At 35.8% G+C, this 17,432-nt stretch overlaps 1 protein-coding gene across 1 annotated transcript in view; it reads right to left on the reverse strand.

The window, feature by feature from the left end:
* LOC118194141 (intermembrane lipid transfer protein VPS13A-like) overlaps window positions 1–17,432 on the reverse strand; it is a 483,044-nt gene that overhangs the window by 162,657 nt on the left and 302,955 nt on the right. The window contains exons 46-47 of the mRNA XM_085810380.1: window positions 8,385–8,526; window positions 8,154–8,231 (exon numbers count right to left, since the gene is read on the reverse strand). Of these exons, the coding sequence (XP_085666506.1) occupies window positions 8,154–8,231; window positions 8,385–8,526 (220 nt within the window). The remainder of the gene's footprint in view (window positions 1–8,153; window positions 8,232–8,384; window positions 8,527–17,432) is intronic.

Consider the following 17,432-nt stretch of genomic DNA (forward strand, 5'->3'; position numbering starts at 1 on the left):
TTGGACAGTTTGAATTTAACATGAAATTAAAATGAATTGAAAAAAATTAATGACAAGCTGAGTTATTATTTTTATTTATTAATTATATATATTAATAAAGAGTTATTTTCCATTTTATTGACATATTAATACATAAATATAAGGTAGGAGGATGGATGTGATATTTGCCATACGTGGTTAAACTGAGTCATTTAGTTACAAATCTCACTGGTAAATTTAGGTAAGCAACAATAATGGCAAGAACTCCCAAAATGCATGTCATTCTTAGAAAGCGAGCAGGAAAAGGAGCAATTATTGATCAAGCAACGCGATAAGGAAGTACATATTTGATGATAAAGAGGTTGTTAGACTTAAGAACGTTCTTAGAAGATGTAGATAACCCTAATGTTTCACTAACAGAAAGACTGTGGAATGATCTTGCAGAATTGGAAACTCTTCTTTCAACTCTGTACACAGCCACAAAAAAGCTACAATCTGAAGAATTAACAGAAGGCGAGAATGGAAGAATGGGATGTTTGTTCTTTTTGAAATGGAAGGTTTATTGCAGGCTGGAATCATTTCTTCAACGAAAAAAAGAGAAACTAGTTTGCTAGACAACGAGATCTAGCTGGATTTAATATACAAAGATCCGAAACATCGAATTTTCTTGGATGACGAACAAATTAAAAAGGCAAAGAAAGCCATCTATGAACTTTCATTACGAATGAAATTATTCTCAGAACAATTGGAGAATTCGAATCAGGACAGTCAAACTGTAGACATTGCAATCGAGTCTCTATTATACTCTTCCAGTGATGAACTACATATGTCCTCCATGTTATTTAAAACTTAAGGCTTAGCCGCACTTAAAGAGCTTTTAAATTCTTGAGAATTGTACAATTATTGCTTCCAGATATACGAAAGGCGTAAACAACTTTACTGAAAAATGAGAACAACATAATTTAATCTTTTTTAAAGCAAAAATGTACAACTTACAACAATTAAATACAATTAGTAAAGAAAGTGAGATCACTGAGCCGGGTAACAGAGTGGATATATATATATATATATAAATATATTTATATATGTTTGGTGCGGCCGATTGCAACCAAAATACGAGGTGCACATCTACATGTTATAGCAGTCCTATATACAAAATTTCAACGTTCTGCGGCTACGCGGTTTTGAGTTATGCGAGATACGTACGTACGTACGTAGGTACATACGTTCGTACAGACGCCACGAAAAATTCTCTTCATAATTCATTTTAAAGCAGTTTTGTAATATTTTTGGAGGAAAAGAGTCTTTTATTCTATCCTTACGTACAGATATCATGCAAAAAAAATCGTTAAATTGCATTCGATAGCGGTCAAAATAGATATTTTCGTTGAAATATGATACCTGAAACTTTTCGCGATTACAATACTTCCTTTTTACTTCGTACAAGGAAGTAAAAATAGAAACAAGATTTATACACGGCCTTTGAAGAACTAGAGAAATTTGATTGCGCTAATAAAACAGCTCTTTTAGAACTTATAAAAATCTATCCTGAAAAGTTAAAAGTAGCCCTAACAGTAACAGCTCTTCCTCCTACTCAAGTTAGTGTCGAATGATTCTTCTCAGCTCTGAAGTTTATCATATCGGATCTGTGGCCTTCCAACAAAGAACTTGCCGAAGCTACACTGTTTCTTAGAAATAACCAGAGCCAGTTTTTCTATTTCATAATAAATGCTAATTAATATAAATAATTTGCTACGCCATCAATTTTTTTTCTGTATCATCTATTACTTCTTTTATATTAGCTGTAACCCATATTAAAACATTGCGCAATAAGTGGATGGACTTCACACATGAATTAAAAAATTATTTTTAAGAGTGGCTTGCTGGATTAAATGTAACAGATTTTAACTCTTTAAAACAGCTTATTATTACGGGTCAATTAAAGAAAAGAGTCCCCCGCTGCTATACGAGATCATTTCATTGACGATTGGTCTAAATTCATTAATCCTGAAGAGTTGGCTGAAAAACTGTATGAATATGAAAATATTCGGGCAGGGATAAAAGTACTTATAGAGTACTTTTATCTTTAAAAGTACTTATAGAGTACTTTAGTAGAAAATCTTTAAAAGTACTTTATCTTTAAAAGTACTTATAGAGTACTTTAGTAGAAAATAAAGCCTAAAGGTTTTATTTTCTACTTGAAGTAGAAAATAAAACCTTTAGGCATGATTCTAAGCCTAAATTTGATTCTAAATTTTATGAAGGATCCTATAATCAGTATTCAAGACCCAGAAATGTTAACGATTCTATGCAGACAGATTGTAATTTCAAAGTGGGTTTTAAAAACAGTTTTGATAATAAATACAATTTGAGAGATAAATTTTATAAAATAGAAGATAGGAAAAGGGAATATAATTCTGGTATCCGCAATGAAACGGATGAGCCAAAATGTTTCAAATGTAATTATGGACATATAGCGACGGATTGTCCTCAACCAAAAAAATAAATTATTTTCAGGAAATGTAATGAAAAGGGGTCATACTTATAAAAAGTGTACGTCTAAGAGTTTAGACTTGACAAATGTTCAAAATAATTTATCCGTGAACCAGAATTCAGGTGTTTCACCAACTGTATATTTAAAGTATGCTCGCATCAATAATGGAGAAGAAATTACTGCAATCATAGATACAAGTTCTAGTTGGACTACTTTTTTTGATAAAAGTAATCCAACTGTTGATGTGTTTGATATTTATACAGTTGGTTCTGGGGTCGGAGGGAGCGCAGGAGCTTCCTTTGTTGTTTTTTACTATGGAACTGAGGTGGATTATACACTCATGTCCATAAATTAAGGATAATTCGGAGTTACGCAGAAATCGAACTCTAAAATAAATATATCACCAGTAAAATCACTACACACATCTTCAAGAATCATATGCAAATTTCAAGAAGTAACCTGATGACACCGATGGTATGTCACAATGACGAGATTGTAAGAGAGTGATATATAAGGAATAAAGGCAAAGAAGTAAAATTGTTCCCAGGCGCTTTATAAGCATTTCAGGGCAATAACCGAATAGTTATGACACAAAGGACGCATTTGGATGATTTTTTACGTGGTAGAATTAGCCGTCTGGAATGTGGGCGTACGCAACTCGAAGTATCAGACGAACTTGGAATTGCTCAGAGTGTCATCTCCAGGCTTTGGCAACGATTCCAAGATGATGGTAATGTGAGTAGGCGTTACAGCACGGGTCGCCCCAGAGTTACAACGCCGAATGAGGACCGCTATTTGGCAGTTACTGCCAAAAGAAACAGGCGGAGCACAGCCTCAGACCTGTCTCGTCAGCTCTCTTCAGCCAATGGTACGACAATTTAAAGGCAGACCGTGTACAGACGCTTAGGGCAGATTGGTCTATATGCTCGTAGACCTGTCAGATGCGTTCCACTTACTGCAACTCACTGTCGCCTGCGGTTAACCTGGAGTAGAGAGCATGCATTGTGGACACCGCAAGAGTGGGCTTGCATGATGTTTTCCGACGAGTCCAGGTTTAGCTTGCAGTCTGATTCTCGCCGGACTTTCATATAGAGAGCTCCAGGTACCCGTTACCACCAAGAAAACATCATTGAACGACACCGTTACGGTGGAATTATTCTGGGTTCCAGAACTGACTTGCATGTTCAAATTGGAACCATGACAAGCCAAATCTATCGGGACGTCATTCTGGAACAACATGCACGTTTGTTTCGGGGCGCCATGGGCGCACAATTTGTGTCTATGGATGACAACGCCCGTCCACACCATGCAAACATTGTAAGCGAATGCCTTCAATCGGAGGATATCACCCGTATGGACTGGCCAGCATTCTCACCGGAGTTGAATCCAGTAGAGCACGTGTGGGATATGCTTGGCCGATGAGTTGCAGCCCGTCAACCTCCTCCTACATGTCTACCGGAACTTCGGAGAGCATTGCTTTTTGAGTGGTGTAATATCCCCCAATATCAGATCGATAATTTGATACTCAGCATGCCTAGGCGTTGTACGGACTGTATTGCATCGTCTGGGAGACATACAATGTATTAACAATCATACCAACCATGTAATATTGGTTTTTTGTAAATAGGTGTTTTTTGTAATTTGCTCTAGGGAGAAAAAATCGCTAATTTTTTTAATAATAACAAACATATAGCATCTTTATTTGCTCTTTACCTTTTGTTTAATAAATAAGCTTTACAAATAAGTCAAATTTGTTTTGCTTCTAACTCTTCCTTTGCCTGATTTTGCATTATCCTTAATTTATGGACATGAGTGTAGAATGTTCAAGTTGAACATATATAATTCAGTTTTCCAAGCAGAAAGTGAAGCGTTCAAACAAGCCTTATTATGGATTAAAAATACCTTGTTTATACCCACGTCTGTAAATATTTACACTGACTGCCTGTCACTTCTCCATGCGCTCTCCCGCTCAGACAATTTCAATCCATTAATTGTCGAAATTAAGAGTCATTTAGAAACTTTGAGTTCATATTTAAATATTAAGCTACGTTGGGTTAAAGCCCATACAGGCTTTATCGGTAATGAGAGGGCCGACAGTCTGTCCAAGTAGGCGGTCTCAAATGTCAGTGCAATGGATATTGAAGTAAGAGGTTCGAAGAGAATTACTGTTCGAAGAATGAAAACATTTTACGATAACAAATGGAAAATACAGTGGTTCTCTTCACCTAAAAACAAAAAACAAAGGATTTATGGAACTAATTAAAATCAATTAAATGAAATGTATGAACAATATTGATGTTAATCAGGTTTTAACTGGACGTGGTAGGTTTCCGTTCTATTTAAACCGATTTAATCTGCAGGAAAATAAACTTTGTGGTAATCAATGTTATGAATTTGTGTTTATGGATTTTTTATTGTTTGTTTGTTGGTCTGTAATTTTGTGTTAGATGTGCTTACCTATTTTTGATTTAGTATATTTGTTTGTTGTGGCTGGGTTACTGGCTGCCCTCGTATGCGCCTCTTCTTTTGAGCTATGGAGACACTCGTGTCCAGGTGGGCTGACGGGAGCCTCCAATTCTTACAATTCTTGCGGGTTCTATTTCGTGTCGATTGAAACAATCTGTTGCTAGGAAACTGAATCTTACTATAAAACCTGATGTGGAAGAATTATTTGTCTTTGGAAACCAGAGTAAACCAGCCGCTAGAACATAGGAAAAGTAACTGTTAATTTAGAGATTCATAATGTGGAAGGAAAGGACATTACAGTTCTAATTGTAGGAGATGTAACGCAACCATGTGACTTATTAGTTGGTCGATGATTTACCACATATTACTCGTATATACGCCAAGATAGGTAATAATTTGCACAAACACTATGTTAATGATTGTCCATTTTCACAGTTGCAAAATGACATCAACACTCCGCGAATTAAAGTGAAGGCTTCCCAAGAAACTGAAAGCGGAAGTATTACGGTTAATTTCGTGAAAGTTAAAACTGATGAAATAAATAACGGTTATCTTATATATATGTGGCTTAAGTGTTTGTCGCCGATAGTTTATTGGTTGCTTGCATAAGTGTAAATTGTTTTATTCCCCGTGCAGTACAGTGTGTGACGAATATTATGAGAAAGCTAAGCTAAAATTAAAAATACAAAAGCAAGTGCATTTGACATTTAACAAATAAATTTAACATCTATATATAATAGAATTGGGAAATATGCAACCGACAAAAACCGACAACGATGTAAAAACAAATAAAATGAAAAAAAAAATTATTATATGCGGCTTAAGTGTCTGTTTCTCGCCGATAGTTTATGGATTGCTTGCGTAACTGCACTAGCCAATGGAGTGAAGTTGCCATTGCACAGGGTTGCTGTTTCAAATGAGACCTACACAATTTCCTGTAAAACTTGCCTTTGCTATGACCATCCATAAGTCTCAGGCCAAACGCTTAAGCTTATTGGCATTTTTTTACCTGCATTTGGACACGGTCAACTTTATGTTGCCTGTTCAAGAGTTCGTGAAAGAACGGACGCAAAATTAAAAATAATGGATGGTCCTCTGCAAGGCGAGCAGATTAAAAATGATGGAAAGATCTGCACAAGAAATGTTGTGTACAAAAATATCTTTGACATATGAATTAACATTTCATTATTTAAATCACCTATATTGATTGCGCTAGCGGTGGCCTCTTAAGAAATGTACCGCTAGTGGTTTCCTTCATTGCACTCTACTTTAAGCAATTAAGCAAGTAGAAAGTGAAAACCCCTTGGGCAGTAAGCAAATAGGCGTCCTCGCCGCCTGCCCTGGGTAATTCAGTTTAAATTAGCAGACACATTTGCACAAATCATTTTAATTACAATTTATAATATCTACAACAGCGGTCATTGCGCATGACCGTCAGGCTTTCTAGTACGTTATAAATGAACAAAATAGACTTACAAGGATATTGAAGCAGAGTCAGTATTTTGTCGACCTCCTTTACTTTTTAGCACTGCTACAATCTTTTTAGGCGTGCTATGAACAAGAGACTGGCAGTTAGCTTGAGAAATCTCTGTGCACCACACATGCTTTATTGCTTCCAATAAGTTCTGAAACACAGGATTGGTAGCTTCTCCGCGACTTTATTTTTCACAATACACCACAGACTCTCTATGGGATTCAAATCTGGGTTGTTACATTACCAAGCATTTGGATTTGAGTAGCCCTCAGATAATCCTTAACAATCCTTGCCCTGTGGAACGGAGCCCCATCATGCATGAAAACGGAACATCTGTGAACATCCATGCGACTCTTCAACTTGTTATGTGACAAATTAAGGTACCGATTGCCGTTCATCGTGGTTTTAGGTGTTAGGAAATATACAGCAGTAATACCAGACGCAGACTTTGCACCCCATATCATCTGGCTTGGAGGGTGTTTCACTGTTGGAACCGTACATTTATAACCACATCTTTTTCCAAATGGGCGGCGAATACATTTAGCATGTGCAGAAAATTGCTCTACACTGTCAAACGTCTTGAAATAGTACTCGAACTAGTGTTGGTACCCTTTGCAGCCAGAGCAGCTCTAATGTTATTGCAGGAGGTTGTTGGACGTCGAGTGACCATCCTGATCATCACGTGCACAAGTTTTTCTTGAGAGACCGTTTCTTTTAAGATCCGTGTAACTTCCCTAAATTTTCAATTTACTGATGGATTGATGCACAACTGTCTTGCTGAGATTTACCTTAATTTATTTCACGTTCAGAAAAGCCAACTTCATGCAGGACCACCATTTTCATCCGTTTTCAACAGAAAGTGAAGGTGTTTTACCCATTACAATAATTATACAACAGCACTGTGTACACAAAATCCAATAACGAACTACTGATTAACGAGACAGGGACGTTATATTTATAGCAGCCGAAAGAGTCTGATGCAATCAACGCAATCATGAACGAAAATCACGCATTCTGTTAACACAGGGAAACGGATACCGGTGTTAAACTTTCGCAAATGACTCTATATTGTTCCGAAATGTCCAGGCGCGGTGGGTTAGCTTCCCCGCAAAGCAGGTTTAGGATTGCCAGAAAATGGCAAGAAAAGGCAAGGTTGCCACATTTGGCAAGAAATCGCCCGTTTGGCGACAAAATTGGTAATATGCCATAGACGAATGGAGAACCATCTGGAACGAATTCTTACTCGTTTAACTCAGAATGTTCTCGAACAGAACCCAAAAGCTAGATAAACCCTGCTGGTACGCAGAGCGAGCGAGTGAGAGACCATCGAGTTGATAGTCAGTTAGTTAGTGTCTCGTCTAGCGAGTGGATAGTCAGTCAAATGAGCAAGTGTCTCTAAATCTAGTGCCGAGTTGGTCGTCCAGTGCATCGAGAGAGTGTATCGCGAGTTACTGCATCGTCGAGTTTTATCTTAGAGTGTATTGAGCTCCGAGAACGACCGAACCGAGTCGGGAGTTGTACTCTAGTGTATCGTCGAGTGCATCGCGAGTTGTAGCGTGGACAGTTTCCAGAGTACGTGGAGTTTTGTACCCGTGTATTAGTTGACAAGGACGTTCTCATGCAATGATAGTAGTAAAAAGCCGTTTTTAAATAATGCGTTTAATGATAATAATGATAATAATATTCTGACATAAAATCGCATTTGAAATTTTCACAGAATACAGAAAGCTAGGAACTTACCTTCACCGGCTGTAGTGCATAAATTATAGTAGCCGATCGTTGAGGGAGTAGACAGGCCATTTTGTCAAAACCTTCCATCTAAAATAAAAAGAAATTTTGAAAGCATTCAAAATCTAGCGCCGGATGACGAAAAAATCTCTAAAACTCAATAAATACTTCTGTCTGAAAGTAAAATTAACAACCCTGAATGGCTTCCTGGAAGTCTACAAGATAAAAATGGGGGCTGCTTACGTCAATTACAATCTTTTCTTGCGTAGATGCCTCGTACAGTTGAGTTATTGACTTCTCCTCGTACAAAGCATCCGAAGGCAGTGGTTTTTTAGCAGCGGATGGGGCTGGAAAACCGCTCATGAAGAAGCCGTCGTTTTCGTCGCTGAAAGAAAATAAATTAAAAATGCTAGAGAAAACAATTCCATAAAGGAAAGAAACGTTTTTTCAGCATAAGATTATATAAAAAGTGAAGTACAATAGGAATTTCAAAAATTGGGTTGCCTCAAAAGTCATGACGCAATTTTTTCTGTGTTCTTCAAAGGTCCCTTATTTGTATAAGGAACAATGAGCAGTAATAGTATATTGTGCTGTGCTTTTTGCTCGATAACTGTTTGCTTTCTTTTAAGGAGCTTCGTAATTCCTCATTAACAAAAGAATTTGGCTTTATCTGCGAAAAGCTTGTAGGAACATTACGATTTTTTTATGTGTACTTAATTATGGCAAAGCACGCTAGGGCTATCTGCCAAAGGGGAGGAATGCCTTCGTGGAGGACTTTCTAAGGCAAACTAGCTCGTATACACGTTACAACGGGGAGAACCACGAAACAGCCCATGCAGCCAGCCCGTTCGCGGCATTCGAACCTCGGACCGAACTACCAGTGTTCAGCGACTTTACCTCTTGGCCGCTGATGGGCTCGAATTTTCTTTTGGAGCAAGAGTCATGAAAAATGAGTAACACCTTCGCCGGGAATCGAACCACGCTTCTCTGGAATATGCGCTCAGCGTGCAGACCACCACACCACGAAGGTATGCTAAGAAGGCGAGAGAAATACTTTATACACTCCCCTTTTAAAGGGCGATTAAGGTTTTTAAGGGACCCAATCGCCAAATCCTGGGTATGGAGAACCATCATCCACCACTCTTTTAGTTCGGGCGCCACTGTACAGTCATTAAATTATTTTTACAGCAGGAGAGATGAAAAATGAGCAACGCCCTAGCCGGGAATCGAACCACGGATCTCTGGAATACGCGCCTAGAGTGCAGACCACCACACCACAAATGCATGCTAAGAAAATTATTATTATAAGGCGGGAGATGAGCATATCTTTAAAATTTCCGATACACAGCCTCAGGCGCTGGAGATAAAAAAATGTTTTTTTTCTGTATAACGTTGCCATGGCTCACTTTGAAATCCTCGAATTTGTTAATCAAACATTCGTTAAAATTTTACAAAGTATGAAATGGATAATAAAACAAATTCCAAATTCGGTCTTCCAGATTCCCACATTCGGAGGAGGATTACGTTATTCAAAATTGAATGGCTCTACGTACCGTTGTTTTATCACAGTGCGAGACACGTGCATGCATTTGTGCAGATTATTTAATTTCTTTAAATATAAGGCATGCCGAACAAGGGGCTGATTTGCAGTCTCGTTTGATTTGAATGGTATACCGCGTAAGAAATTTTGAAGAGAGAGAAACAAGTGAAAATCTCAGGGCACAAGATCATGCGAGTATGTTACACGTGGCAACACTTTTCATCCATACTCCAATAATTTTTGTTAGTGATCAAACCTGTGTGTGGTCTTGGTTCCAAGCTTCTACCCACGAGCGAAAAAATCATTTCGAATGTTTGCTATCACTAATTGGACAGTTTCAACGAAATCTATATTCCAGAAACTTCCAGAGCTCATTAATCATATAGAAACTGCATTCCATGCCGATAACGCGAGACCACACACAAGTTTAATAATAATCTGACAAAAATTATTGGATTTTGCGTGAAAAGTGTTGCCACGCGCATGATATTCGCTTGATCTTGTGCTCTAAGATTTTCACTTGCTTCGCTTTCTGCAAAACGTTTTTCGTAGTGTAACATTCAATTCAGACGAAGCCGTAAATTAGCCCCTTTGTTCAAAGGTTCTGGGCTCATTAATGAGGATTAGAAAAGCTCATTATTGTAAAAGAAATGAAATATTTATTGAACAAAATGGGGCAATATACTATCGAATGCTCATTTCTCCTTTTATAAATAACAGGCTTCCGAAGAACATAAGAAAAATGCGTCATGACTTTATAACGCATTTCTCCTGTCTTCTTAGTAGCCTTCGTGGTGTAATGTTCAGCACGCTCGGCGAGTATTCGAAAGGCCCGTGCTTCGATTCCCGGCGACGACATTGCTTATGTTCCATCTCTCCTGCTTCGAATTGGCAGTTCTACAGTGGCGCCCGAACTAAAACAGGTGGTGAATTTGGCGACTAGGTCCCCTAAAACTCCAGTTGCCCTCTAAAAGGGGGAATATATAAGGTTTTTTCTCCCGCCTTCTTAGCATGCTTTCGTGGTGTAGTGGTCGACACGCTCGACGCGAATTCGAGAGGTCCATGGTTCGAGTCCCGGCGAGGGCAGTGCTAATTTTTCATGTCTCCTGCTTTCAAATAATCAAATAACTACAACGTTTCAGAGAAACCAATAGTTATCAAAATTTATGCATAATCTGTCCATTCACTACGCGATCTAAAATCATAAAAACTTTAGAAGTTTATATAGTCGCAAATGATCCCTTAAGCGCTTGAGAACCTTCACAGGTTTATACTTTTGTGATATAATATATATATTTTTTATCAGTACGGATACAGTGAACCATAATTTCGGTCCTTTGAAGCTCTTACAGCGGGATTCACTTGTTATTTGTTACATTATTAAAACATTTTTGATCTAGAAAACTAGTCGTAGGGACATAGAGGGCGTTTCCGTAACAATAAATATTTAACGGCAATTTCGTGAAAAATGATAAAATTATTTTCATTATTTTATCTAAAGCAAGTTTATTCCCAAAGTTCAAACATGTTGAGGTAACTGCCTTGTAGATGAATTAATGTAGTACTGGTTCCGACTAGTTGAGAATAATGTGAACATATCTTCCAGAGATAATTAAATTCGCTACTTAAACTTCGTTCAGATGCTGATGTGACACTTGGTGCGAATGGCACTTCCGCATAAGTGGCATTTGCGCACATGCATCCTCGCAGGAACATGAAATTTCTAACAAATATAATATAACGAGTTATTTTTTAAACAATATATAACTCTGCTACTTTTAACATAGGTAATTTTAACTGCAGATTATTTTCCTATTTAGGGAAAAAATTCAGCAATACTGATTTGATTATATAACGTTCCCAGAAGTTTCCCAAAAGTTTCTCTGTCCCAAAAGGTTCTGGGCTCAAGTAAGTTACATGTTTAAAAAAATTGAACTGTATAAAATTCCTCAATTAAAATACGTTTATTTAAACCACATGTGCCTTGCATTTGAATAAATACTTAACAAAACAAAAAAAAAAAAAAAAAAAAAAAAAAAAAAAAAAAAAAATCTGAAAGGTTTAAATTACATCCAAAGCGGCGTTTTTCTTAACATTTTGTGTGTTACCTTTATTTATTAAATATCATGTTCTTCGCACTTGAATCATAAAATTCAGTTCAAGAGCAATATCGCAAAATAATTTTACAATGAGCGTATCTGTAAAATTTCCGATACACAGTCTCGCGGGCTGGAGATAAAAATATCCCCCTCGCGTACAGTTTTGTCATGGCTCGCTTTGGAATCGTTGAGTTTGTTAATCAAAATTCTTTACCGTTTTACAAAATATAAAATCGATAATAAAATCAATTTCGAATTCCAGTTAGGGCTTCCAAATGACCATATTCGATGGAAAATTACGTTATTCAAAGTTGGACGGTTCTATATACCGTTGTTTTATCACAATGTCAGAAACAAATACATTTATGGAGATTCTTCATTGTTTAATTTCTTTAATTATAACGCAGGGCTGTAATATTTGGTGGCAACAATTTGAAAAGTGAACCGACATTTATAGTAAATCAAAGCAAAACGCCAAAACGAAATTAATAGTCCTTCAGGACAAATTCCCCTTTGGAGTGAGAAACTGAAGTCGCAGCATCAGTGACGGTGCATATCTGCCTGTCACTTTCTGGAGTAAATTTACGCAATCTTACATGATAAACTTTCTGATGCACATGGCAAAATCAGGTGTCCGCAAGACGTAAATCGAAAACGTCATAGCACAAAACATCGTGGGAGAAAAGAAAGCAAAGAGAAAACGTCGCAGTTCTAAAACACCATGGTACAAAATATCTTGGTCGAAAACAAATCGATTGAAAAACTTCGCAGTTTAAAAACATCGTCGACAAAAACATGGCGATAAAAAATAAAGTACCTACAAATCATCGCGTGACGATAGCATCGCACACTTGCGTTTTTCAGGTTTTAAAAGCAAGTGCATTTTTCGCATAATGATTTGGGAGCGCAAGAAGGAAAGAGGGATGTTTTTGCTTCTACATTTCTCATTTTTGAATGAATTAATAACTTTTTGCTGAAAAATTAAAAAAGGAAACTTAAGCATTTAAAACCTGAAAATGAAAAGAAAATTAATAATTGTTTTAGCGAAAATTATATCTTCTTTTCTTTCCGTTTTTTATTAAAGTGTCGTTATCATTTTCATTCTCTTTCCTCCTTGCGATACCAAATCATTCGAAAATGCATTTACAGCGTTTAAAACCTGAGAAACGCATGTGTGCGATGTTATAGTCATGCGATAACTTGTAGGTACTTTATTTTTTACCGCGATATTTTCGACGACGCTGTGTTTAAACTGCGAAATTTTTTAACCGCTTTATTTTCGACGAAGATATTTTGTACCACGATGTTTCAGAACTGCGACGTCTTCTCTTTGCTTTCTATTCTCCGACGACGTTTTCGTCTGCGATTTTTTCGGCTGAAACAGAAATCAATTTGTTTGCTAGAAATGATGAGACGAAGTATTTCCCCTTTAAGTGTTAAGACAAGAGGTATAGCATCGAGCAAATAATTTCCACGAACAATATGAATATGCACAGTATGTAAATGAAATTTTGTGCAGACATTTTAGTTAATCAACTGTTAATATCATTTTTTCTTAATTGGGATCCTGCGAAAGGAAGTTTTCGTATGTTTCTAATTATCTCTACATATAATAAAAGAAAGAGTCTGTCTCTGTGTCTTTTGTTCGTGCTGCGCGTAAGCAATTAGACCAAGGGATACGAAATTTGGTACATAGGTGTATCTAGACAAGAGCCAGCGCACCTCGAAGCGAGTTTTTCAAAATTCGAATCAGATTTTATGTTATTTTTTTTGATGAAATCGCATCATTTTGAATAGTTTCATTCTTTTAGAAATGTGATTATGGCAACAGTTTTTCATTCAGTGCTTTGTATACTAGACTGCTGACTGTTGAAAATGTGGAATAAAATGCAGCTTTCGTTCTTTCGATTTTTGGACACGCAGCACGCACATTACACTGTTCTTATTCTGATGCGCTTGTGTCTTGCGAGGTACAACAGAGAGAATTTCTTTTTTTTTCCTTTCCTCCTCTTTCTTTCTCTCTTTATTAGCTAATGGCAAAGAGGTCTGCATATTTTGAATTATGTCATTCAGAAAGCAAAATTTTGATTGGTTATTGCTATGATAGTTTCATTCTTTTAGAAATGTGGTGTTGGTAACAGTTTTTCATCCATTGCTTTGCATACTGGACTGCTGACTGTTTTATCTTGAAAATATGAGATTTATTGCTTATTTTGTAATTTTTTAAAATTATATTTTAGTTATATATATATATATATAGTTTTAATTATATAAAACGTTTTGCATGATTTTTTAGGAAACAAAGTTCTTAACTTCCATTATACCATTTGAATTCTTAAGATTTTGCAACGGGAAGTTGGTTAATTTATTTATTAGGATAACTAATATTTGTCTTAAAGGATATTGCTTATTTCATTGTATTTTATATATACAGTACAAAGTCCGAAATCCGGACTCATCGGGACTTCGGCGATTCCGGATTTGGGATTTTTCCAAATAATAGATCATCCTTTTAAACCTAGTAAGATGGCATGTAGAAATTATAAAATTAAAAATATGAACTCGTGATTTATGAAATAATGAAGTGTTTATGATCTAAAAAATATCAAAATTTACAAAAAAAGCTTAATATTTATTTGTTTACCTTATTAAATGTATTTTGCTTCTTTTTTGTGCTAATACTTTTTCTTTAATTCTGTAGACAGACATAATCTCTTGTTTAGTTACATTGCTGAACTCCTGTAACTGCTATTTCAAGAATTCCGACTAACTTGTCAATCGAAATTTTCTCATTTTCAGTAACTTCTTTGTCACTTTCTTCACTATCGGTAGCGCTTTTTTCTGGATCTAGAACAGTGTTTCCCAACCTTTTTTGTGCTATGCCCCACCTAATCCTCTCTAAAATTCTTAAGCTCCCCCTAGCATTATTTTTAATATTTAAAAATTCACGAAAGAAACTTGAATGATAACTTTTAGGAAGAAATGACTAAAATTTTCTGAGCAAACGCGGTAAGCGAACTTTCAAAACATGGAGAACTGAAATTCAAGAACAAACTCATTTTAGTGAATTTTTTTAAATGTTATTTTAAGTATTAGTTATTTTTATTATTTAAATTTAGGAAGTTCCTTGCGCTAACAATAGTTCTTTTGCAAATTTTGTTGCATTTGGATATCTGATTCTGGTTTCCTCACAAAGCTATGTCATCGCTGCTTTTATATTAAATAAAATTTTAATTGACTCATCATTTTGCATTTCTGCGAGTTCTTCTTTTTACTGTATATTTGAAATATCAGCCAAATCCACAAGCATTGGCTACATCATCCAAGTTGGGAAATAAATTTGTTTTAAGTTAGAAAATCGTTTAAATCAGCCGATAAAATTTTCAGATGATCACTAATAACAAGTATAGCGGTAGTCCGGTCACATTTTTGGAGCCAATAAAACTTTTCAAAATTTTTGTGATTAATAGTATATGCCTGACATAATTCAACAAAGATAATAAAACCAAATATCTTCCTTTTGCATCGACATATGTTTTATTTGCTCCTTGAAGTTGTTTATTTAATACATTTAATTTTTCAAAGATATGGGCTAAATAACTCACAATTGCCTTGTTATCATCCGTTAATGGAGTTTTCATTTCAGGTTTGTCGCTTAAAAATAAGAGTGTCAAATAGTTCCATAAATCTTTCCAAGCAGTTCCCTTTCGACAGCCTTCTTACTTCAACGTGATGTACAAGTCTCATATAGTCTTCCTTTTGTTCTTCATAAAATAACTTCTTCATAAAATACGCTTTGTTCTTCATAAAATACGCTCACATTTGGCCCTAGCTTTAATAGCACTGATACACTTTATACTGAATTTAGTACTTTATTTAGAACCGGCGAATTGTTTTTAGCTACCAGGTTTGTTCTATGAATAACACAATGCACAAGAAGCATTTTTGGATTCTCATCTTTTATCAGTTTTAAGCAACCTTTTCTCTTAGTCCGTACTTTATTTTATTTTTCAACCATCATATTAGGAGCACCATCTGCAGTACAAGATGTATTATATTTTTTATTGGTATATTTTTATATCTAAGTAATTTTTTTAGCTTACTATAAATATCTTTGGAGGTAGTGGTGCTTTCTAATGATTTACAGAAGAACATTTCTTCGTCAAAATCCCGTTTATGAATATATCTTACATAAGTTACAAGTACGACCTCACTGTCTCTCAAAGTTGGTTCATCCATTTGCATCGAAAATTTTCTTGTTTCAGCTTTTCAACAAAGTTGTTTTCAATAGCCTCACTCATTTCATTTTTCTTCTGCAAACAGTATTGTTATTTAGTGGCATAGCTTTAACGTCTTTGTCATCTTTTTCTTTAAATGCTGATATTGATGGTTTGATTAAATTCTCCGCTTTAGTACGGATTTTCCCAGATTAAGCGATGAGTAATGAAATTTGATAAATAGCCTCAACAGCACGATTAACAGTTGCATTATGAGCGGTATATAATTATATTAACAGTTGCATTATGAGCAGTATTATGAGCGGAATAGAGACTTTAATATTACTCTTTTTTTCAAGAATTTTCCTTAAAGTGTGAAAATAATTCAAATCTGAATTAATATCAGCAATATGTTTCGCCTTCAAATGTGCCTCAGGACGACCTAGTTTCATTGATTCGTTGGTCAGGCATTATTGGCATAAAAGACAGAAGTTGACCGTTTATGTACCGGGTATGAAACCAAATTTTCAATATGCCTCCGAATACGGACGAACTTTTTTTCTTGCTTGCACCCCTCATTTCACTAAGGGCTGAAAGAAAGAAATATAAGATCAATATAAACAAAGCTGAAAGCAGCTGCTGTTGCCATTCAAGGAAAGAATAATATACCGGTTGTCATTTCTACAGTAAAAAATAAAATAAATTCGTTGGCTGAAATGTGCGAGAAACGCCTGGAAAGCATAATGTGTCAGCTATTTAAATGCCTTTTAGAAGCATTTAAATGTCCATGTCTACAGCGAGAATTCTTTATAAAATATTTAAAATGCACCGCAGATTAAAAACTTTTTTACATATACATCACTTACATTTTTCTTTATTTTGGGAAATAAAAAATGAAATTTTGAAAAATTTTGATTTCATGAAGCATATTTAGAAATTTGAATGTCCTTTGTCCCCTTAAAATCTGGACGAGTCCATTTTCGAATTGCCCCCCTTAAGAGTCGCATTGTTCCCTTGTGGGGCGTGGGCCCCACGTTGGGAAACACTGATCTAGAACCATACTACAGATTTCGCTATTCATTAGTTGATTGATGATTGAGAAGCATTGCCATCACAATGAAAAACTTCTTTTATATAATCGTCATTTATTACCGCTTCTCCACATTTCTTTACAAAATTCGCTAATTGGAAAATTTCACCTTTGTTTTGCGATATCCGAAAACCTTTAAAATTAGCGACATCATCAAATTTAGCTATCTTTCACTATACATATTTGGAATGCATCATGAATTTGGTGACTTACAACAAGTTTTTCCGTTCAATTTTATTTTGCTTCCATCGCGCAATGAGACAATTAAGCCTGAATTGTATTAGTTTAGTTATTTATTATATTTATGCCTATTTCTTGCACACGCTTAAGAGTTATCAGAGTTCT

The sequence above is a fragment of the Stegodyphus dumicola genome, chromosome 2, assembly GCF_044657685.1.
Source record: "Stegodyphus dumicola isolate Sdum_Otavi_A_Nest chromosome 2, ASM4465768v1".
Classification (NCBI taxonomy): Eukaryota; Metazoa; Arthropoda; class Arachnida; order Araneae; family Eresidae; genus Stegodyphus; species Stegodyphus dumicola.